At 35.9% G+C, this 24,508-nt stretch overlaps 1 protein-coding gene across 3 annotated transcripts in view; it reads right to left on the bottom strand.

The window, feature by feature from the left end:
* LOC109057580 (collagen alpha-1(XXI) chain-like) overlaps positions 1 to 24,061 on the bottom strand; it is a 77,216-nt gene extending 53,155 nt beyond the window's left edge. Inside the window, exons 1-10 of one of the 3 annotated variants that reach the window (XM_042736077.1) lie at positions 23,105 to 24,061; positions 17,534 to 17,664; positions 16,736 to 17,296; positions 15,353 to 15,518; positions 15,036 to 15,264; positions 13,188 to 13,361; positions 8,157 to 8,234; positions 7,563 to 7,571; positions 6,566 to 6,649; positions 5,501 to 5,563 (exon numbers count right to left, since the gene is read on the bottom strand). In XM_042736077.1, coding sequence (XP_042592011.1) covers positions 5,501 to 5,563; positions 6,566 to 6,649; positions 7,563 to 7,571; positions 8,157 to 8,234; positions 13,188 to 13,361; positions 15,036 to 15,264; positions 15,353 to 15,518; positions 16,736 to 17,296; positions 17,534 to 17,633 — 1,464 coding nt within the window. In that variant the 5' untranslated portion in view covers positions 17,634 to 17,664; positions 23,105 to 24,061. The remainder of the gene's footprint in view (positions 1 to 5,500; positions 5,564 to 6,565; positions 6,650 to 7,562; positions 7,572 to 8,156; positions 8,235 to 13,187; positions 13,362 to 15,035; positions 15,265 to 15,352; positions 15,519 to 16,735; positions 17,297 to 17,533; positions 17,665 to 23,104) is intronic. The other 2 variants (XM_042736078.1, XM_042736079.1) reach the window with 2 other exon arrangements.
* Positions 24,062 to 24,508: the final 447 nt, after the last annotated feature.

The raw sequence follows: 24,508 nt of genomic DNA, 5'->3' as shown, positions 1-24,508 counted from the left end.
TGTTGTTGTTGTTGTTGTAAAAAGGACCAATTTCTAATAACTGCTTCTCATTTTCTAATCCTAGGGCTGCACAATATGACGAGATGTGAATGATAATCGGATGTGATTTATCATGTAGCCCTATCTAATCCCAAGTGCTCCAAATGTCTGTATAAAGAAATGATAATAGGCATGTTTGTATTAGCAACGAACATTAGCACTGAATGATAATGGCTTTTATGGAAGTATGGACGTAATTGCTGTAAAATTTATCTTGAAAAGGACATTGTTTTTACACACAAAGACAGGAAATAAAACTCAAAAATAACAGCAAGTTCAAGAGACAAAGTTCATGTCAAGATTTCAAAGAAGTCTGGATGATTTGTCCTGAGTACGAGCTTTATTATTAGTGTGTGCAATCTGAACACGCCTACATGTAAGATTTGTGCCTACATGAAAGACTCCAGCTGGACGATGACACTTGTGTCTTTGTTTTTGAGACATAAAATAAGCCCCACTGTTTTTTGAAATTCAGATTTTTTTTTTTTTTTTTTTTTGTAATCAAAAGTATTGTTGACATGTGAGAATGTTGCACAATTCTCTGCTTTTTATGAGATCACTGTATACAGTTGCCAAGCCTCAAAGGGCACTATATTCATAAGATCCTCCTCAAAAGAATTCTTTTATTTATTTAAACAGTTAGCCTTACAGTGACTTGACCTTAGACATTTGCACAAAAGAAAGTGAAAAGGTTTTTTCACAAACATACTATACAGTATTTTGGTATCATTTTGACTTCATAGAGAAAGCATTAGAGGCCATGTTTTTGATGTGGGGATTTTAATTGTTCAGCAAATTATTTTCTAACATAAAATGTAATTTCTCATTATTTACAAATGACTGAGTATAGGTAAAACACATGATTGAGTATAGGTAAAACACATCCTTTGACTGAACATTTGTTGATAAAGATAAAAAAAGAGTTTAAGAGTTACTTGGTTCCAAAAGTAATTTCACGCTTCTTAAACATATTTAGAATTAGGTAGTTTGCACAGAAATGTTTACTTTAACTTTGTGTTAGGAACATTATCTGTGAATGCTATCAGTATAATAAAATTAAATGAAGTGAAATACGCTTTGCTTCACTAAAAAACAGCTGTTTATAGTTTAGACAAACAGGCATATGTGCAAAATGTGGACACACATTCATAAAGACATGAAGACTTGCAAGTATGCCATCCAGGTGTTGTGTTATTGCACATTCACCAAACTTTCAGAGCTCTTTTGTGGGTTATTCATCATTCATGCTCAACAAATTTTTCAGTCAAAGTAACTCATGCTTAGAAAAACCGCAGCTGCAGACAAAATTGCAACCCTACAAACGCCCACAAACCCATTTACAACTCCTCCGTGCTTTATCTAGTTTCACTCCCTTGGGCAAGATGTATAGCACTATTATGGAAACAATGACTGTGTTCTCCTCCAGTGTTTTAATATCTTTAACTGTTCAAACTTGCATAACTGAGCCCCTATGCTACAAATGAATACTCAAAGGAATATGGAAACAAAATGTATATATTTATTTTCACTTACATCATTGAACACTTACTGTGACTATATCAACTTGCAATATCGTTGACAAAAAGACTAGATTAAATTGTAGTTTAAATAATAAAAACTGTTTATATCCTAAATCTCTCTATATTTTCTTAACAATAAATAAATAAATAAATAATTAAATAAAGACCCTTTTGATATTTCATGCTAGAGGTTGCAAGATAATGTTACATTCAGTGTTATGTCGACGCTGACATTTGGGGTCTTTGGGAACCCCAATCACATCTGAGTAGTATGAAAAAGGCCAAGGAATATGGTGAGTGGAATTTGCCTTCCTAACCAATCCCTTGTACTCACAGGTATATGATGTGGGGGTGTGCATCCAATCATACAGATTGTTGCTTCGGGGCCAAGTGAAGCTCATGAGCAATCACTCCCAAACACTTCTGGCAGCCACGATTGCTGTCTTGTGTGTCTGGGCTGTAAGCATGCTGAGATAGTGTTTATGGATGATTTATGGTCTCGTTATGAGAGCATAACCATGACGACTATGCAATCATGACTTGCCTTCCTCACAAAGACTTGAGTCCCTCTGCTGCTACTCAGACTAATCCCTCTGCACTGCACAGTGCCACGCTCAGGCACGCAGATTGCACTAAGGACGGGGGGAACATGACCCCCCCAGATTTATAGTGACCTGATCCGTCCACCTCACTGTCTCTATGAAAGGCGACATCGGTAAACAGAGGATTAATCAGGGGCACGCCACTCCTTAAATGTCCACTAAGCAATTTTTTGTCGGACCGAGTTCCAAAACACACTTGTAGCCAATCAGCAGTAAGGGGGCGTGTCTTGTACTGATAGAGAGAAGAGAGCGCTCAGTTTGAGAACACAGGATGCATATTAGCAGATCGATTATAGATAGAGAGAATTGGAAAAAAATGGAAAATATCAGAGAAACAATACATTAAAAAGAAGGGTTACAATCAGGTAAGAGGTTTGACCCGCATACATTTTAATAAATATCGGAGCAGCTTTCCAGCAGTGGAGAGAAACTCAAGGAGCATGAAGGGTTCTAGGGGCATGTCTGATGTGGTGGCCAGGGGTGGCACCGGCCCCCCCCTGAGTTGGCTTAGTTATTATATTCTAGTTAAGTGCTTAAATTGTAAATATGCATTTATTCAATTATTTTATTATTTTATGTTTCTGTATATACTTTTGCAATAAAAGCATATCAACCAGGTTCCAGAAATAATCACTGAGGTGCTTCTGAAATTAGTGAGGGTGCTCTAGTCTTAATGCACATTTTCACATATTTTGGTCCCGTTTTATTGCTATGGTTATCACTGTCAATCACTGCTACTTTGAGATCGAATCATATACAGACGTCATTCCTGAAACTCTGCAATTAAATGGATTATAGACCACAAAACCAATACATTTTAAATGGATTATAGACTAGAAAGCTAAGAGTGCTCATAACCACTATGTATACACAATGTATTATAACATACATCATGGCGCAACCCCTCCAAACCCAATTAAAATTAACCCAAATAAAATTACCCCAACAAAACAAAATTAACCATGTTTTTTTTTTTGCATTAATTACCATTTCTATAACCACAGTTGTACAAATACCATGGTTAAACTATAGTTAGAGTAGTAAATCCATGGTTAATTTGTGCATGATTACTGTTTATTTTTATATAATAAATGTGTTTATTAATTAATTTCAATAGTTATTAGTTAATTAATTTCAACCATAGGCTATGGCAATGGTGTATAAAGTACCTGAAAGCCGTACTCAAGTAAAAGTACAGATATCTTACCAGAAAATGACTTTGGTAGAAGTTGAAGTCACCATTTAGAATATTACTTGATATTACTTAAAGTATTATACTATAGTCTTAAAGTATGTGATATTTATTGTACTTAAATATGAAAAGTATTTTTTACATTTTAAACATACTTAAGTATTGAAAGTAAAATTGTATATATAAAATATATATATAATGTTCATACACAGTTTGAGTAGCAAGATTGTGTTCAGTTTTAACTCTTTCTTCCATTTTGTATTTTTGGATAAGAATAAAAAGCACTTCATCTGGTACTTAGTGTCTTTCATTCCAACATAAGAAAACATTTCTGGAATCTGCATCTGAAATAGCATTTAGATGTATTTACACAGTTTATGTATCTCAGAGGGGACATGGATGCATTTAAACTGCAGTTAAAGATGCATAAATAGGCCTAATGTTTTGTTTTAACATAAAACATTGAATACTGATATTTGAAATAATTTAAAACATGAAAAAAAAAATTGTCGAAATGTGAAATTAAAACCGCCAGTAGGTGACAGCAAGTGACTGGTAATAAGTGAGTCACTGAGAGTCAACCGATTCATTCAGCTACAAAATCAGACATCAGAAGACTACAGAGAACGGTTCGGACTGCTGAAAGGATTATTGGTACTCCCCTGCCCACCCTTCAAGAACTGTATACATCCAGAGTGAGGAAAAGGGCTCAGAAAATCACTCTGGATCCCTCACACCCAAGTTACCCCATCTTTGAACTTTTGCCATCTGGCCGGCGCTTCAGAGCCGCAAATACCAGGACAGTCAGGCACAAGAACAGTTTCTTCCCCCCCAGGCAATCTACCTCATGAACAGTTAAATGTTCCCCACTTATACAATAAAAATGTGCAATATCCTTATATTTATTTGTTAACCCCTTCATCCTAGTACATCCCTGCATCTTACTCAATCCAATTCCATTATCATTTATAGCACAATTGTTTATATACACTTATTTATCTGCAAAGGGTTTTTTATTTTTATTTTTTGTGACTGTGTGTTGTTGTCTTTTGTGTACTGGAAGCTTATGTCACTAAAACAAATTCCTTGTATGCGCAAGCATACTTGGCAATAAAGCTCTTTCTGATTCTGATTCTGATTCTGATTCAAACGACTGATTCATTCAGAAACAAAGCATTTGACTGTGTTAATGAGTGAATGACTGAATCATTTATTCAACCGATTCCTTCAAAAAGCTGATTCATTCAATAAGTAAACACTGTCCATTGCTCAGACACGCAAAACAGTGCCGTGATCTTTGTTTGGAACTATTTTCATTAGCAAAATTGAGCAAAAACAAGCAATATATGTCTAAAATGTAAGTCACTTATTGCTTTACAGAACTGACTAAAATGATTATTAAATGTGTTCATGCTGATATCTACAGAAAAACGGTACTCTTTGTATGATATAGATTAAGTTAACTATATAACACTTGTTTAAATATGGTTATTTTTTCACAGAAATGCAATGATTCGCCACAAGAGCCCCCCCCCCCCCCCCCCCCCCCCACGAGTAAAAATCATAATGGATACTTTTAGGCTGTTGAACAAAAACACCAACTCATGCCATTATAAAGCTTGGAAGAGCAAAGAAAAATTTTAATACAACTCTGATTGGATTTTCGTCTGAAAGAAGATAGTCATACACCTATGATTTCTTAAGGGTGAGTAAAATGGGCTAATTTTCATTTTTGGGTGAACTAACCCTTTAATCGCGTTATTTTTTCTAATTAATTCAGTTAACGTGTTAAACTGATAACCCTAATAATAATATGAAATTGAAGTAACTTACAAAGGAGTGCAAAAAAAAATAAAAAAAACTGAATTAATGATTTCTGAAATCTGGACACCATTGTGTTTATTGACTTGTGAATACACGGTAAAGAGCACCAACAACAAAAAAAATTAAATAATAAAGTGCAAAATGGTAAAACATTCTTACATTCTGAAAGAATGAAAACAGTTCTCATACGGTGAGTGCTATGGACAGTTCTATTCTGACACACTTGTGGGGAAGTTAATGCATGTTGCAGTCCTGGATACTGCATTGAACACAACAGGTGTTCAAGTTAATTTTGAGGTTGTATTAAACTGTGTAGTACTCACAGGCTTACCATCAGCTCCAGCTGGGCCAGGTTGACCTGGATCTCCTATTCTCCCCTGTTCTCCCTAGAGAATGTACAAATGATGTATTGTAAATAGTATTAACATAATTTCACTGCAAAATTAGGATTCATTACAAATAGATATCTATCATTGTATCTTTGCCAATGGGTAAAAGCTAATTTGGAAAACAACAACATTTTCAAGCATTTCAGGGGTCATGAAATAGAGAATCAAAATATTCTTGATATTTACACATATAAGAGGTTACACTACAATATAAACATACTGCAAGTTTCAGAACTTAAAACTTACTTAACAGTTTAACATACAAATTATTTTCTACCCCTTTGAAACACCAGGGTTTGAAATCAGGAGAATCGTAATGTCACATTATCCCCCTCTACATGCTCTTAAATATGCATCATCACCGTATGTAATCATATATTCTGAACAACTCATATCTGTCCATTAATCATAAGAGCAATACTGCTGCTGGATAAACACTCAAGTAAGATCATCAAACTAAGACACTGTTCTCTCAGTGGATGTAAAGAAACTGCAGCTCCAAAAACTTTTACACAGCCTTCCTAAAGATCAGGGAATTAGCAATGAATGGTCAAAATGAGGACTGAAAATTATACTTTATACAAATACTGGATCTTTTTGGTACAAAAAAAAAAAACTTTTATTTATTGACACATTTTTGTATTTTATTTTTTATTTTTTTTATTACATAAGAACTTTTTTTGCCCCTTGTTTGAGAAAATGACCGGAATAATAATAGTAATGAATAAATATATAAATTATAGTATAGCAATGTACTCTGTTTGCAACTCTTTTAATTGCCACATGCAGTCAAGGTAATCTTTCTGCAAACTATTTAGTATTCAGGGCCATTTTACTGTGATCACCTGCTGAAAAGCAGCATGTGTTTTCAAGCATAGGCTTGACCTTATAAACTTCAAGCTTGCCTTTTAGTCAATGACTTCTGATTTAATGAAGAGATTATATAAGCTGTGCTGTTGTATAAACCAACCAAAGGGACTGAGGGAAAGATTACTGTACCTTCGCTCCTGGGGCACCATGTGGCCCCGGTGGACAGACGCATGGCTCTGGGGTTGAATCAATGTCACCTGGTCCATTAGCACACTGAAGAAAAAACAACAAAACTTATTTTACTATGGTGCATTTTGTAAAACATAAAGCGCCAGAAATAATGTGCTCTTTGTGGTATAAGCTAAACTTTGTGGCAAAACCCAAAACAGCATACAATTTCTCATTTCATGGCAGCCATTTTTGTTGAATTATTCACTCATTCAGCAGTACGGCCCAATAGTTCTAAAATAGCCAAATGACAGCAGTAGAAATACAGCACAAGACAATTGCTGAACCTGACATTGACATAAAGTGCTTTAAAGTCAGCATGAAATCTAAATAATTTTTATTTTTATGGAACATTGTACTCTTTATTATAAATGATTTATTTATGCACATCATTAGTTATTTGTTCATTTTAGCTCGTGTGATATCATAATCTTGAATCAAAATAACTTCTTCCCCACGCAACAGCATCTCTTCTCCGACTCTGATGACTTGTGCACTGGCGTGAGAGCGGGGTAATAGTGATCCAATCAATTCCTGATGGTCAAAAATTAAGTCATGATCTACATTTTTTTTTTTTCTCTCGTTTAAGAAGCTGGTTCACTCTGAAATATGTGTCACAATAGGGAAGAAAAGATGATCTCAAGTTTCATGCCAACTTTAAGCCACCATATGATACACACTGCCATGATTTTTTGACATGATATGCTAAGTACAGCAGAGTAGCATGGTGTTGCTAAAGTAATAGTTTGACTGAATGCTTTTGTCAGTGAGAAGGTTCACACCAGCATCATTCAGCCATTCATTCTCAAAGCTGCTGACAGTCCACTGCAAGATTTTTCCAGCTATGACAATACTTAGACACTCCAAAAAAATCATGAGGCAAATCTTACCTCTGCAATTCAAAATGAGATTAGCAGTTACTTTGAAAGCGAGCAAAGCCATCTTCAAAAGTACATACCTCTCCATCCTAAAAAATAAAAGGAGCGAAAATACGTAAAGGGGCTAGGGCAAAAATCATAACTTAGCTTAGAGGTGCAAGGCTTTTACTGCAACATGCGCAAGCAGAAAAATAAAATTATGTGAAATAAAGTGTTTGCCACAGTGTTTATAAATGCCCTACATCTCTAAACAGTGAGTCTGAAAGAGAATTGAAAAAAAAAAGCAAATTGAGTTAGTGAACTGAGAACAATGGCAAAGCCAGTGTTTCCCAAAGATGTGATTGACTTTCTAATAAACGGTTCTGAGCAAATATCATGCTCTGTTTGAAACTGAGAAGATTATTTTACTGTGTAAGTGAAACTGAACAGATTAGATAAGATTAGTACATTAAAAAAATTCAGAAACACGTTGGGCTGGAATTATAGGAATTACAAAACAATAAATAAATGAACAAAGTCTTCTGTGTTTTACTTATCAGTTTTTATCGACAGAATTGTCTGGTAATAAGATAAAATATTTTAAATATCAAGTCACTCTTAATGTGATATGGCATCAATAGGTAGAATATATTTGAATGGGCCAAAACAGAAACATCCAAGATTCTGGTACTCACAACTCCAGGTATTTCACAGGCTGTTTCTCTGTTATTCTGCTCAGGGTCACAGTAGATTCTGAGTTTTTGTATTTCAAACTGTTCAAAGAGAGAGAGAGAGAGAGAGAGAGAGAGAGAGAGAGGTAGTTTTAGAAAACTCAAGGCCTGGGGCTGGGAAAAAGGGGAAAGGTGCTCCCTGTTGCATATAAAACACATTTGGTGTCAACATGACATGCTGTCTGCTTTTCCACAGGAACACTGCTGTGTTGCACATGTTGAAAATGTTCCATGTTATGTTTATTCTTTGGCAAAAGATCACAAATACACAAATATTCCAATAACTTCCAATATTCCTTCATAAAATTGCTTTGTCATCATTTTGTTAACTTTATGCACCAGAAGTATTAAAACCAATATCATATGTTTACTTTTTTCCTTCATTTTTTATTTTATTTTTATTAGGGATAAGAATTAGTAAATGAATGAGCGATGTTTGTAATCCAAAGAAAGAGTGGTAAATTAATCAATTTAATATTTAAATTACATATAAATTAGACCATGATTCAACCCTCTACGCACACATTGTCAATAGAATCACTAATTTATTTTCTTAGTTTACTCACCAGACTGTGTGAATAATGAACGATACACATTCATTTAAATACTATATGATGAACGATTTGGAATATGCTTATCTTCACAAAATAACAGCTTTTCACAAAGAGACACTCATATCTGATATGATTTGAAAGCATAACAAAACTTTTAACAAACATCAGTCAATCAAACATTTTTTTATAGGCTAGTAGTGATGATCAACACATTGATAGCAAAATGCTACTAACTATACTGCTACTAAAAATGTCTGTCAACTCAAACTTATTGGTTTTACCATAGTCTAATAATGTGTTTGTTGGTGGGAATTGTTTTTTTTTAAATAACTGGTCAAATTTGTTCTTAAACAGAAAAAGGTGTCCTTTTAATGAAATAACTAAAGTAATTGGTGACATACAAATGTTTTAATATATCAAACATCTTCATTTGTTTATTTCCCTCTGTATACATGCATTACAAATATATATATTTAAAATTGAACTTTTCTAAATAGCTTTCCAGTCTGAACCTTCACTTTGCACATTTCTCACAAATCAAGTGAAAATGATCTTTGCAGACAGATAAAAACAATTCACATGCGATTTGCACCTTTCTAAACATAACATTTAGAAATAACATTCAGAATGTTGACAGAAGTGGGTCATCTGGTATTTTTTGCCTGTTGTTTTACAATACCCTTGACCAAAATGACCCAGATTGGTTGTTTTTGATCCAGCATTTTAGTGTACTGTCATGGGTAAAAGTTTTGGACATAAATTGTGTTTTGCAAAGTTTACTGCTTCACTATTTGTAGATTATTTTCCACGGTTCTATGGTATACAGAAAAACAATGCTAAGCATATCATGAGTTTTAAAGGCTTTTAATGGCAAAAATATATAATGAGTCAATATTTACAGTGTTGACCCTTGTTCTTCATAACCAATGCAATTCACTCTGGCATGCTGGATATTAGCTTCTGGGCCAAATCCTGACTGATGGCGATCCATTCTTGCCTTATTAGTTCTCTGAGTTAATCATAATTTGTGGGCTTCTTGCCTTTTGAAGACTCACCACAGGTTCTCTATGGGATTGGGATCTATGGGACAGATCCGGGGAGTTGCCTGGCCACAGATCCAAAATGTCAATGTAATGATCTTCGAGCCACTTCTTTTTCACTCTTGCTTTGTGACATGGTGCTCCATAATGCTGGAAAATGCACGGATAATAACCAAATTTCTCAGGGATAGTTGGAAGAAGTCACTCTTGCAGGATATTTTGATACCATTCTTTATTCATGGCAGTGTTTTTGGGCAGAATTATGAGAGCCCACTCCCTTGGTTGAAAAGCAACCCCACACATGAATGGTGTCAGGATACTTCACTGTTGGCACGTCACAGGATTCATGGTAGTGTTCACCTTTTCTTCTCTGAACAATCAATTTTCCAGATGTCCCAAACAGTCAGAAGGGAGCTTCATCAGAGAAAATAACTTTGCACCAATCTTCTGCTGTCCAATCCATGTACTTTCTGCAGAATCTCAGTCTGTCCTTGATGTTTTTCTTGGAGAGAAGTGGCTTCTTTGCTGCCCTTCTTGACACCAGGCCGTTGTCCAAAAGTCTTGGCCTCACTGTGCGTGCAGATGCTCTCACACCAAGCTGCTGCCATTCCTGAGCAAGCTCTTCACTGCTGGAGACACGATTCTGTAGATGACTCCTCAGGAGGAGACAGTCCTGGCACTTGCTGGACACTCTGGGATGTCCTGAAGACTTCTTCACTGCAGTCGAACCTTTCGCCTTGAAGTTCTTGATGATCCGGTAAATGGTTCTTTCAGGTGTAATATTCTTTGCAGCAATTTCCTTGCATGTGAGGCATTTTGATGCAAAGCAATGATGGCTGCATGTGTTTTTTTTTGGAGATAACCACTGCTAACAAGAACATAATGACTGGAAGCGCTTCTTCTCTCCTTCTGGGACTTCTGATATTTTTTCAGGATTCTTTGATAAATAAAAAGTTAAAAATAACAGTATTTATTCAAAATAAAAATTTTGTGTCTAATATACATTCAAAAGTTTAGGGTCAGTATTTTTTATTTTTTTTTAAATACTTTTATTCAGCACGGATGTGTTAAATGGATAAAAGCGATATTGCTAAAAATGATTTCTATTTTGGATCAATTCTGTTCTTTTTAACTTTTTATTTAATAAATGGAACACAGGTTCCAAAATATATTAAGCAGCACAACAGTTTCATAATAAATCAGCATATTAGAATGATTTCTAAAGGATCATGTGACACTGAAGACTAGAGTAATTATGCTGAAAATTCAGTGCTGCGTCACAGAAATTTTATATATATACATACATATATATATACTATCCGTCAAAAGGTTGGGATCAGTAAGACATCTAATAAGTAAGAAGTCTCTTATGCTCATCAAAAATAAAAATAAAAAAAAAAACAGAATCATAACAAAATCAAAATGTTATTACAATATAAAATAAATAAAATCAGAATTCTTGCAAAAAAAAATAACAATATAAAATAAAATATGCTTTAAATTATAACTTATTTCTGTGATGCAAAGCTGAATTTCCATCAGCCATTACTCCAGTATAAAGTGTCAGATGATTAATTCTCAGAGCCCCAGAGCTCGCTCCAGTGTCGGCTCGAGCCACAGAGGTCGCTCCAGTGTTGGCTCCTGTCCACGAGTTTAGCCCAGTGAGCCCCTGACCGTAGCGCCATTTTGGAGAATACCAGCTGAACGCAGGCAGCATACAATATTCTGTGTTAGCTGTGCCACAAGGTTGCACTGTTTTCATTCAAATCAAAGCATAAAAATATGCAGAAAATGTATCCTTGTGGCGCGGCTGACACAGAACAGCGTACGCTGCCTGGGATCAGTTGATATTCTCCAAAATGTTGCTACGGTGATGACACAGAGGAGACAAATTGTTAAATAAAGTCTTTATTTTTGTTTTCTTCACATACAAAATGTATTCTCGTCCCTTCATAACGTTACAGTTGAACTACTGATGGCAGATGGACTATTCTAACAATGCTTTTCATACATTTCTGGACCTTGACAGTGTAATTTACTTTATTGGCAGTCTATGGGACAGTCACAAGCCTCCCGGTTTTCATCCAAAATAACTTCAATTGTGTTCTGAAGATGAAAGAAGCTTTTACGTGTTTGGAACGACGTGGGGGTAAGTGATTAATGACAAAATTAACACATCCTTGCTGAATAAAAGTTTTAATTTCTTTCAAAAAAAAAAGAAAGAAAGAAAGAATAAAAATTTACTGACACCAAACTTTTGAACTGTAGTGTATATTGTTAGAAAATATTTATATTTTAATTAAAATTCTTTTAACTTTTTATTCATCAAAGAATCTTGAAAAAAAGTATCACAGGTTCCAAAAAAATATTAAGCAGCACAACAGTTTCCAGCACTGATAATAAATCAGCATATTAGAATGATTTCTGAAGGATCAAGCTGTCATTCAAACTTATATATATATAATATATATACAAATTAAAAAAAAGGGAGAACACGCCTAAGCTAGATATAGGCTACAGCAGTCAGCTTAATTAAATAGCACAACAGGCAGCTCTCTTTTAACACAGACTTTTAAGAAGGGATGGATGTTTGCTTCAAGTGACAGAGCAGGTAAGTGATATTATATTATCTTGTTGTATGTGTGTCGTTTTCTTTACATTTTCTGACTAAAAGCAACCAAAAAGCCATTTTAAAGTGGTTAAGCAAATAATAATAACAGTAATAATAATCGGCAGGGATCCCAGACCAATACAATTAGTGTGCCTCCTCTATTTTAAAACCCACGAGCCCCCACTGCACCATTCTTGATTTTGATGTTCGCTTGTACGGTGGCACTGAATTGTCTCAAAATGTTTGCTACGGATGCAAAAAAAAAAAAAAAAAAAAAAAAACGCAGGAAACTGAATCTATTTTTTTTTTATATAATGGATGAAAGTTTCTGAGGCTTTGTCTAAATGTGATTGATACAACATGAGGTCGTATTTACTTTATAATGTGTGAAAATTTCAGATGAGAATTTTGGATTCACTATCTAATTATTGGCTAGTGAAATCTAACCAGTATCAAATCAGTAGGCAATAGACATTATTTAGTTGCCTAGTATGAAGTGTATTCGCATATGCGTGTGATGTACTCACAGTGTAGAGGGTTGATATTGGCCTTCCCTTATAATCATTTGGAGAAAGCTAACTTCAACTATTTAAATCCAAATATAACATATAAATGTTACCACTGCCTGTAAGGACACGCATAATCACAACATCACATTTCCACAGCAACACCCAGTTAATTCAGTGAGATTTAGTTGAGATTTTCAGTAATAAAGTATGTTTTATTGGTGTTTATGACAAGAAATGACTGGTCTGTTGAATGGAATCCAAGGAGTCACTGGCATACTTACAGGTACAGTTGTTTCTTTGCTGACGTACTTCCCAACCTGTGTTTTTCCATTAATAAAAATACCATCAGGAGGCTCCAGTGCCAAGGTTTCTATTTCCAAATCATCAACATACAGAGTGATGTCTTCCTCTGTCACTAGAAGACGCAGCTGATGCCATTTTTCATCAAATAGTTTCTGTAAAATATGTAAGGCAGAATGCAGATTTTACAATTTACAATTTTTACACTACTACATTAAGTTCATATAACATAAATGTGACTTTATAAGGAAGATGAGAACATTTCAGTTAGGGATGCTCCTAATAGTCAACTAACCATTAGTCAACCAAAAGAGGCTTGGTCGAACAAAATTTTATTAGTCACTAAGTTGCAAAAAAAAAAAAAAAAAAAAAAAAATTTCCAAAAATAAAATTCCACATTGGCTAAGTCACGTAGATCGTTAACGGCTGGTCTATGTGGTAATATAGTACATTGGGCAGGACATCCAATCGACCTCAAATATGACTTATCATCTGAAATATGTTAGTAGCAGCAACTCTACATGGCCGCTCAATCTAATGTTAACCTAGAGAAATGTGCGCTTTTCAAATGTCTGTGCAGAGTGTGGAAGCTGAACAGTAGCGCCCTCACTGCAGCACAGATGGAGGCGCCGTGCATCCACTTTCTCTTAAAATACAAATTTTTGCTCATACAGATAAGAGTAATACATCTTTCAAATCTGTAAAGACTCTACATTTATTTGTGTGCACTCGCAATAAAAACATAGCACTTTTGCAAAATAATGAAAGCAAAGAGGATGTGCTTTCTGCCGTCTCGGTCTCTGTGAACTTAAGCGTGAAACTCCAAAACTCTGTGTATACTTGCCTTACAGACATTAAAAAAATATATATATCTATAGAGAGTAAAATGTCTACTTTCAAATAAACCAATTCAAATGTAAAACAAATATTCTCAGATTATGTTATCCGTAACATGCATACAGGTGCGTCCACTATTGCGGAGATGACCAGTCAGTGTTGCAGACTAGGCAATGTACGCAATTTAAGGCACATTGTTATAATTTAAATGGTTAATTAATAAATGTGCGATTAGTGGACTGATGCTTCAAATGAATGACTACTAGTCAACAGGACAAATCTGTAGTCAAGGGCAGCTCTAATTTCAGTAAACTTATTCTGAAAAAAAAAAAAAATTATGTGAATTCATGTTTTTCATTTTTCGTTAAATAATAAAACCTACTAGTGCTCTGTGTCACTCAACTTAAGTGTTATTGTTATGTAATTACTGAAGAATCTCTATATAAGTGTGAATGTTTAAATGTTTAGTGTATAAAAGAGTTTAACAGAAAATATCAAGTTTATAATGTATAAAATTCCATCTTTGTCCAAATTCCACCAACATTTTAATCCAAATGGTGACTGGTAAGCCTGGTATATACTTGGTGTATACTCCAATATACTGTCATGTGCCACTGTTAAAGGATTTTCTGTATGAAGTTTGTCTGGCATTGTTGTATCCCTGCTGAAACCAGCTTATGCACACTTGAATTTCTAGACTGTATTAGTGCTGATACAGCTGTTGGACCGAAACTTCAAACAGCATGGTCTTTTTGGTGAAGCTAGTGAAGCAGAACCATTAAGACTGCAGCACATCAATTGAGGATCCCAAGCATCCGGAACACAAAATTCAGTATTCAGGTGACAAAAAATGCTGATCTTTTCAACATGGATTTTTTAGGTATTTTTTTGTGGAAATTTTAACAGATGGCGAATGAACTAATGGAACTGACTAATTAGAACTGCAAGTTCATGAATTGTTCTAGGGTTCTTCTGTCAAGCTCTGTATTTACCTTAGCAGGTGGTTTAGTGAAGACCACAGTTTGAGTTCCACTTGGTGTGCTGCTTGTGGTGGTGAACATCACTGTTCTGTCCAGACCATTTAGAGTAACAGCCATTTGAGGCTTTTCGTCCTTAGTCTGTATCCGCCATAGATCCCACTCCTCCATAACCACGGAGCCTTTGTACTTCAGCGTGGCCACAAAAACATAGGATGGTGGAAGTCCACCTGGAAATAACATCCTACGGACATTAAGATGAAGACACTGTTTCACTTCGAACAGAGTATACTTTCTAGAACAGAGGAGCTTGATACCAAACATAATTTTACCTGGTGCTCTCACTCAGGTCAACTCGGGATGTCACCTGGTAGGCTTTGCTGCCATCAAAAGATCCTTGTGTCTTTTTAGCTTTTTTAGCCAAGTTGAGATGGAGGAGTATGTCAAATCCTTTCTCATCTCGAGAATTGATTGGAATCTTTGCTGGACATACAGTCTCTATGGTACATTAAATGGAGAAAACAAGGTAAACTGCCACACAGCAACAAATGATGCATGAATCTAAAGTAAGCTAACTAAGCACTACCTTATAATTTTCCTGCCTTTAATGAGCTTTAATATTAATATCACAGTAATATTTGCAATGTATGCCAAGAAAAAAAAATGGCTGCAAAGGGTTAAATATTTATGGAATGTAGTGGTTTATTTTATTTGGCTTGGAGACTAGTCTAAAAAATCGTAGGAAGACCTTGGCGTGGAACACTGGACATTGTGCAAATACTGTATGCAGTCCAACTAAAGAATGTCCCGCCATTGCAAATACCAGACAAAGAGATGACCTCTTCTATCATAAAGTGCCTTAATCATTAACTTTTCCAGTGTCCGGAAAAACTTTCTATGATGAGCTTCAGGAGTCTTAGCAGAGTTTTATGGAAGGCAGTTTTTCCAACCTAATGGCTGTATTGCACTCCAGTTTTTATTTTCACTTTTTAACAAGTCTGTGTGGAGTTGTTGCTGAGTAATCCATTGTTAGAACAGAAAAACGCCTTGAGAAGTATGCTTTCTCCACTTTTCAAGACTTGTCGATGATCAGAGGCTTTTGATCACTTCTTTTCCACCATTGTTACTCTTAATATTGTGATACTTCTGCTTTTCAGCAGACTTAACTGCAAATCCAATCCATACCTCACAGTAATGAAATAATTTTGGTTGGAGAGAACTATACAAACTTGACATTTGCATCTGCCAAAACTGGATTAGCAGTGTATAAACATCTCAGAATTACTGGCCTTTTGCATAACTTTCAAACAATTGAACTGGCTTGTTTGTAAGCTTGCTGGAAATTGATGCCACAATCTTTGAAACATGCTCAGCAATGCATGATCCTGATTTCACACTTTTTGGACAATTTACATCCACAGTGTTGAACTCAGAACACCTGGATGTTGTAGGAAATAAACAAAACTGTGATCCGTGCATTGAGGTGAGAGGCACCAAATTATGCATGCAACTCAAACACAGAGATGCCATAAACCTGTCTCCACTGGTACATGGATGGCATGGTAAAGCAAAAAAAAAAAGTCCTGCTCACCTGCGGAAGCTCAAGGCCATTAAATAGTGTAATTTCATTGTGACACATGTGAAAAATATTACACAACTGAATTTGAAAATGTAGCAACTGAAATATGAAAGCTTAGAGATACATGAAGGCTTACCTTCACACAGCTTCTGCCTAATAACTGCACGGATCTTTGCAATAGCTTTATAGTCTTTCACAGAAAATACATAGGTTGAGGATGGTTTGTTGGCAATGGCCCTGAGCTCTGCCTCCTCGGTCTCAGAACCAACGCCAATTGCGAAGAGAATTATCCCCTTTTTCCTTGCAGCTTCTGCAGCTGCCAGCACTTCATCTTGTGACTTCCCGTCCGTCAGAACCACAGCGATTTTTGCAATGCCATTTGGACCTCTCTCAGATAAGGCGAAGAGTTTGTCGTTGGCAAACTTGATAGCCTTCCCTGTGTTCGTGTTCCCACCCATGTATTCTATGGACTCCATGGCCTTGATAAGGTCACTACTTGATAAATGTTTTTCCAGGGGTATATGCAAGAAGGGGTCATCGCTATATTGCACCACCCCAACCTGGGTGAACTTCTGACCAATGTTGAAGCTCATGGTGATATTTACTAGCCACCGTTTGACAATCTCAAAGTTTATGTCATCCACACTCCATGATCCATCGAGTATGAATACTAAATCACTTGGCGCTGTCCTACAACCTAAAATTGAGGAATGAAGAGGAGATTTTGTACTGCATGAGTTGACTGTTTGAATTATTGACAGTCTGCCCTGTGTTCCTAATTGGACGACCAAAATGGTCAAAAGGAGTTGCAGAAATTGTTGCGTTTGCACTGTATTAAGAAAGCCACAATGAACACTGCATCATTAGGTGATGTTATCTGAGTCAATAGTCTTCATGCATCATACACTAATGAAGATGAGAGAAGCACGCTTACTTAATCTCATGTCCTCATCTTGTGCTGTGCAAAACAAGTGAAGGAGCATGAAGTAAAGACACCAAAACACAAAATGCATGGATCTCATTTTGCAACCCATGTTCCTGAAGTACCAAGCTCCAGTTTAGCACCTGAAGAGAAATAAAGATAAGACATGCATTTCTTAGATGTCTTCACATGAATGCCATTGGATTTTGCAGATGTTAAGTTTTTATAGTTTTGTTAAATGAATGACATGCTTTTTGCAATCAATGTAAACATCTCAACCAAAACAGTTGAGCTGCAGTTTCATTGCATTTGTTGCACACAGGATACAATGTGGTTAATTCGGTCCATGCTAACGAAGATGGTTGTGCATTTCTAGGTTTGGATATGAAAACCAAAGAATGTAGATGAAGGTTGTGTACACCCTTTTTGTATAACTTGAATGAGAAACAGGCATATTGTGCAATACCAGAGGTGGAAAGTAACGAATTACATTTACTCACATTACTGTAATTGAGTAGCTTTTTTGTGTACTTCTACTTTTTAAAGTTTTTAAAAAGTGGTGCAGACCCAGCTGAAAATGAAAACTTCATATTCTGCTGAAGATGAGCTTGAAGAAAATGAAGTGAACCCCTGGCCATATTTATGCTCTATTATGCAGTGTAAGCTGTGCTTGGGAGACCAAAATAGCAACTTATACAATCTCGACATCAACCCTTCATAAGGATGTAGAGGTAAGCTAAATACTTGCATTGGTAGTTAAAATGAAGCTTTGACAGTTTAGCAAAAGGTTTTGCACAAATATGCCAAAAGTCAGTGGTGCAGGGTGTGCATGGCCCTATACCACAAAACCAGTCATAAGGGTCAATTTTTCCAAAATTGAGATTTATACATCTTCCAAAGTTGAATAAATAAGCTTTCCATCGATGTATGGTTTATTAGGATAGAACAATATTTGTCCGAGATACAACTATTTGAAAATCTGGAATCTGAGGATGCAAAAAATATATATACAGTATTTATTAAGAAAATCACCTTTAAATTTTAAATTAAGTTCTTAGCAATGCATATTACTAATAAAAAAAAAAATACTTTTCAATATATTAACAGTAGGAAATTAAGAAATATCTTCATGGAACATGATCTTTACTTAATATCCTAATGATTTTTGGCATAAAAGAAAAATCAATAATTTTGACCCATGCAATGTATTTTTGGCTATAGCTACAAATATAGCATACCCCAGCGACTTAAGACTGGTTTTGTGGTCCAGGGTCACATATATCGTCTGCAATAATATTGTAATTGTTGTTTTAATGATGTGCAATTTGACATTATCAGTATTTTGCCAATAACCAAACAAAACACTCCTATAGAGTGCTGTGAACTCAAGCAGAGACTAGTGCCTGCACGCATTTAGAGTGTGATCTTTCACTGCGTGATTTAGACTGTTAAAATGGATTTAGAATTATCACAATGATTATTTCATATAGTAAATCAATATCACACAAAGAGTGAGTGTGTTTTTCCTCCAAAAATCAGCATAATTACATATAGATTTTTTTTTTTTTTTTACAACAGTTCAATAAACAAGTTAATTAAGAGACTTGCGTTTTAGACACCATATTGGTTTTTGCTCTATTTTGACAACAAAAATAATTTCAAACTCAGCCACCATAGCCCAGGCACATGGGTTGTCCCTATTCTCTTAACGAGTTATGGCTGTTTTGGGGGCATAATCAGAATCTCATCTTCCATCCCATTTAAAAGTCAGCTGCACTATTTACATGGCAGAATGTAATTTTTTTTATTTTTAAAAAAGTTTGTGTGCTGCTTTGCATCCCTGTTTGTAATAAGCAAAGTGTACCTACATTGTGCACCTGCCTATAGGTGCATATTACTAATGCGCTCTTTAAATAACAAAGAAAAAATATTGCGCCAGACTTTAAACCAGGTTTGAATTAGTCTATTTTCAGTTCCTCAAAATATCAATGTGCTAACAATGCGCCTGAACACATCTCTTTTTTAGACCAGCGCAAATGCATTTACTATTTAAACAACGTGGAGCAGGATGGGAAAATGAGAACTGCGTTGGACTGAAACTAGCAAAAACACTTGCGCCGCGCCTCGCGCCGGGTGTAAAATAGGGCTCTAAATGTCTTATATATCAAAACATTATTTCTGCATTTGTAACTGCAGGTTAAATGCATTCATCTCCTGCATTAAACAGTGTGTAAATACATCTAAATGCCACTTCAGTTGAAGTATCTGTGTTTCCTCTGCATTGCAAAGATTCATTTTGTTGATACTGATTTGATTTGCCTGGTAACAGCCCAAATGTCTTATTATTCTAAATAACTGATTCGTTTAATTAAAACTAGTTTGAGATTAATAGCCCCATCCCAGGGGTGTCAAGCTCAGTTCCTGGAGGACCGCAGCCCTGCAGAGTTTAGTTCCAACCCTGCTGCAACACACATACCATGTAGTCTTCAAATAAGCCTAAATGATTAGATTAGCTGGATCAGATGTGTTTAATTAGGGTTATATCTAAACTGTGCAGGACTGTGGCCCTCCAGGAACTGAGTTTGACACCCTTGGCCTATCCCATTTTTGCCTCCCTCCCACTGTTAAAATGTAACTAAGTAATTTTTACTCTGAGCTACTTTTTACTTTTACTTGAGTAGATTTTTAGACTGGTACTTTATCTTGTACTTGAGAAATTTCATTAATATAATGGTACTTTTACTTAGTAGACTGTTTTCGTATTTCCACCTCTGTGCAATACTTCTCTAACATTTGTACATCTAAATATAGGTAATGACATAATTGTCCAATTCACTAAATATTCAGGATCCTATACAATAAAAGCTGAATAAGCAGCATTTGTGGGATAATTTTGTTTACCGAGAAAAAAAAAATAAAAAAAAATAAACATTCATCCTGTGCTTACTTCCTTAAAGCAAAACTCGAGCTCACAGTGATGCACTTGCAATACATTTGGAGCATTAAAAATCAGAAATGTGAAGTTTATGCTTTTATTAAATCACTTTCATTCATTGTTCTGTCAGAACTTACTTACTTGAGATGTAAGGTTCTTGTCATTTCTATGGTCAATTTATGATTTTAGACGATGTGTTGTTCTGGCAGTAAAGTTTTAAAAATGCATATAACTTTACACAGAACACAGGATAGTGACTGTTTTTTTTTTTCACACTAAAATCATGTTGATATAAATATTGTGGCTATACTTTTGAAATGGTAACCAACATAATGCCACAAGTGCTCTTATTTGAGCTTTACTTATATTGAACTCAATATTTTTCTGCTGTGTTTTTTAGCAATCTCACCAAGCAGAATCATGTCACGTTTTGAAATAGTTCTTCATCTAACTCTGGCTCTTGTTGGAAACTGTGTGCTGTTTCCAGAGAGAGGAAGAACTGCAGACATTGTAAAAAAAAAAAAAAAAAAAAAAAAAAAAAAAAAACATAATAAATGAAGACCAGATATGCTCCTTTTGGAAGGGGTGGGGGTGTTTTTTGGCCTACTGATTGCTGCGTTCAAACAAAGATTCCCAATGCAAGTTACCATCCTCACCAGCTGAGAGATCTGAGCAAGAATGGAGCACGAGTAAAACTTTTATACTTCCTTTAACCTTGGCTAGTTATATGACAGGGGTTTTCCAATCTTTGACCAGGAGGTGAATCATCAGCCTTGGTGGAACTAGCCCTCGCTGTAGTGTTTTGCAAAGCCCAGCACAAGGGGAGGTATATGGAACGCTCCATTATTTTCATGAGCATGTCTGCATGCTAAGCGCTCAAACCCACGCCCCCGCACACACTATTCCTTGGAACTGGAAATTTTTCTGCCAATGAAATTGTAGTTCTGGACAACGACCAAGCTCATGTTCATGTGACAAAGCCAAAGCAACTCTAGACCAAAAAAAAAAGAAAGAAAAAAAGATGGTGCAGAACGAACTTGGTAATGCACCATTACTTTCGTGGAATTAATGACTACAAGTCCTGCACAAAAACTGGAAAGACATGTGTGTCTGCCAGCCTGTACCTCTAGCCATATGGCTTTTCTCTGCACCATGACCTTCTCATTGACCTTGGAAGTTATTGGGGACCTCCAGACAGTTTATGGTTCCAGTCCCAGGTCAAGATGAAGGAGACTTTGGAACGGTAATGTAGCTGGAATGCGACGTGTTTAAACATTCTCCACTATGAAAAGGAATTGCTCCCTTCAATTTAGCCAAATTATCCTCAGCAGGTATCTTCCAAAACATGACATTTAAATCTCAGTGGAATTTCAGTATGAGTAATTTATCGTGTTTGTAGTGATACTTGTTTAAGATTTATTTCGCGTTCATGGGTTTTGTCCAACTGGATGTGGGAGGCAGGAAACCCTTGTTGAACAGCTGATTCCACCCTGTCCTCCAGATGAGGTGCTAACCTCTCCGTATCCTAAGCGAGAAGACTGCCAAATATGTATGCTTTATTTAGTCGGTTTCCCAGGAAAGGCATTTTTCGTGGAGCTCTAATTTCGCTGAACATCTGTAGTTACTCTTGATTTATTGTGTATGGCTTGTCTTGGATCAGTTATCTCCATGTTTTCTAACTGGCAGCCATTGTCTTAGTAAAACCTTTCTGCCTGTTTTCCATTGCACAGCTATAAATGTGCTATTGTAATGCAGTGCTTTTCGATACCAAAATCAACAACTGCTGTAAGGCATGTTCAATTAGTTTGCCAACAAGAGGGGAAAATAAATGGGGGGCCAAGTTCCTCAGGCTCCAATGAAATGCCAAAACATTAAATCAGAGAGACCACTGAAATTGTTTCACATAATCAAGACCGTAAAGGCAACAATCTACCGAGGACAGAGCTGTTACAAGGGAGTTTCCACCAAGTTACGTACATGATCAACATGCATGACTTACTCACAAATGGTTTGTTGGAGAATCTCCCTTTTGATGCTCTTCCAGCTTTTCGGTGCAGCCTTTTTTAATCACCGCTGTTACCCAAACAAGGGAACACAAATCTTAGGAGTTAAAGAAGACTAGGTTGTTCCTTCAGTTAGACTGAATAACTTGTCTGCACATTTACCCCAGGACCGGCTGTTGGACAAAGCCCTGTTAAATAATTCCATTCATTCCTCACTCGTGACAGTGGCACATGTCGGGAACTGATAACCATTGCTAATAAATTCACCATGCAGGTTGTCTGCATGAACAAAGATTTGCAGACGAAAAAGGACAAAGCATGTTAGGTTCTATGCACATATAGTTTTCTCTCACATCTTTTTACATGTTCTAAAAAGGGAACACATCAATCCAACCCTCAACAGACAACAGCACATCTTCGTCAAATAAAAAAATGCCATTTTCAAGAAGCCCTGGATGAATTTCAAACAAGCATTTTTTTTTTTTTTTACAATGACCTCATCTGTTGGGGTAACTGTAAGATAATGAGATGTGAAACAGTATCTTCTGCATGCTGGCTGCAGCCAAAGGAAAAAGTGCAAATAACACAACAGTCAAGAGAATCAATGCATCATATCAGTTAAAGAGAGAAAAGACAAAGATTTACCAGAGTTTGATGTGCACGGAGATGGACCCTTATTGAATAAATACCCCCTCACTCACACTGTCTGCTGTCTCATGGTCAGGGCTGTGCAAAGCGCAGGGTTGGAGGAGGCTGCAGATGTGAGCCTGCCCTCTCCATTCACCTTCCAACAAACTCACTCTCTCTCTCTCCCTCTTGGTTACAGAGGTTGAAATAAGACACAGATAAGGAGAACTTCACTAAATAGAAGAGAAAAGGAGTCAGCCCCCTTTTTGTGGAAGCAGAAGGAAAATTACAGTAATTCCGATATTCTTCCAAGGTTGGGATTGTGCATTACAGCTGAGGGGATAAATATTGCGAGGGTTTTTTTTAGTAATGAGCCAGAAGGTTAGATAAGAGAACATGCTTTCACATTCTTTGAGTCTAACTTGCGAGGTGGAAGGTTGTTGCCTGTTTGGTGCATCGTACTATATGTTGTTCATTTTCCGATTTATTTCTTGGACATTTTTTCAGTATGTGTGGTCTTCCTTAAGTCATTGAGGACTTTTGCTTGTAAACTGCATTTCTTGAAACAACAGTTTTGTTTTGGTAAATTTGCAGCTTGTAGTCTGTCTAAAACATAGTCTATTTAAAATATAATGAAACCGTTTATATGTTAGAACCCAAATCTTTTCTTTCGTAATAGCATTTAAACATCAGAAGCAGTTTTATGCCAAGCATGATGGAAGACAAGACAATTACCCTCTCCAAAATGTCCCATTTTTTTGAAGTAGATATCTTATTGGAAACAAGAAATGTCTACTATTGAGTTACTCATGAATTCGAAAGCTGAACCTATGCATGTTGTGTTTTTTTCACTAAGAGTAATCTATGTGCTGTTCTCGATCATTGGCACATTGTTCTTCTCTACTATATCAAACACAATGCTTTCTTGGCATAAACTTCTAAATAATCACCCTTAAATTGGATAATTTCAACCATGTTATTCTTTTTTTTTTTTTTTTTTTTTTTTAATGTGGAACAGTGCAGGACTGTAAATCAAATCTAATCCAATAAAGTAATTTTAGTTCCAGGATTATAAATATCTAGGGGGAGAAAAAATAACTTGAACATTACAAAATGGAGAGTTTTTTGTGCATATACAACATTTGGTTATGTAATGTAATTGTGATAAATTTCATACATTGTCAGTGTAAATTCTAAGGAATCTAATGCATAGTGACCCTTGATAGTTCATGGATAGTTACCCCATATGAAAATGTTCTGTCAAACCCATTTGGTTTCATAATTCTGTGGAATAGTGTATACTTTTGAGTAACCTTTTTGTAATAACATTTTCTATTTTCTAATGTCTTCAGAAGTTTATGGTAACCTAATCTGCTGGGGGGGGGGGGGGGGTGCTGGGGGTTGGGGGTGATAATTAATAGT

The sequence above is a fragment of the Cyprinus carpio genome, chromosome B13 (genome assembly GCF_018340385.1).
Source record: "Cyprinus carpio isolate SPL01 chromosome B13, ASM1834038v1, whole genome shotgun sequence".
Classification (NCBI taxonomy): Eukaryota; Metazoa; Chordata; class Actinopteri; order Cypriniformes; family Cyprinidae; genus Cyprinus; species Cyprinus carpio.
This window is presented reverse-complemented; position numbering and strand designations above follow the sequence as displayed.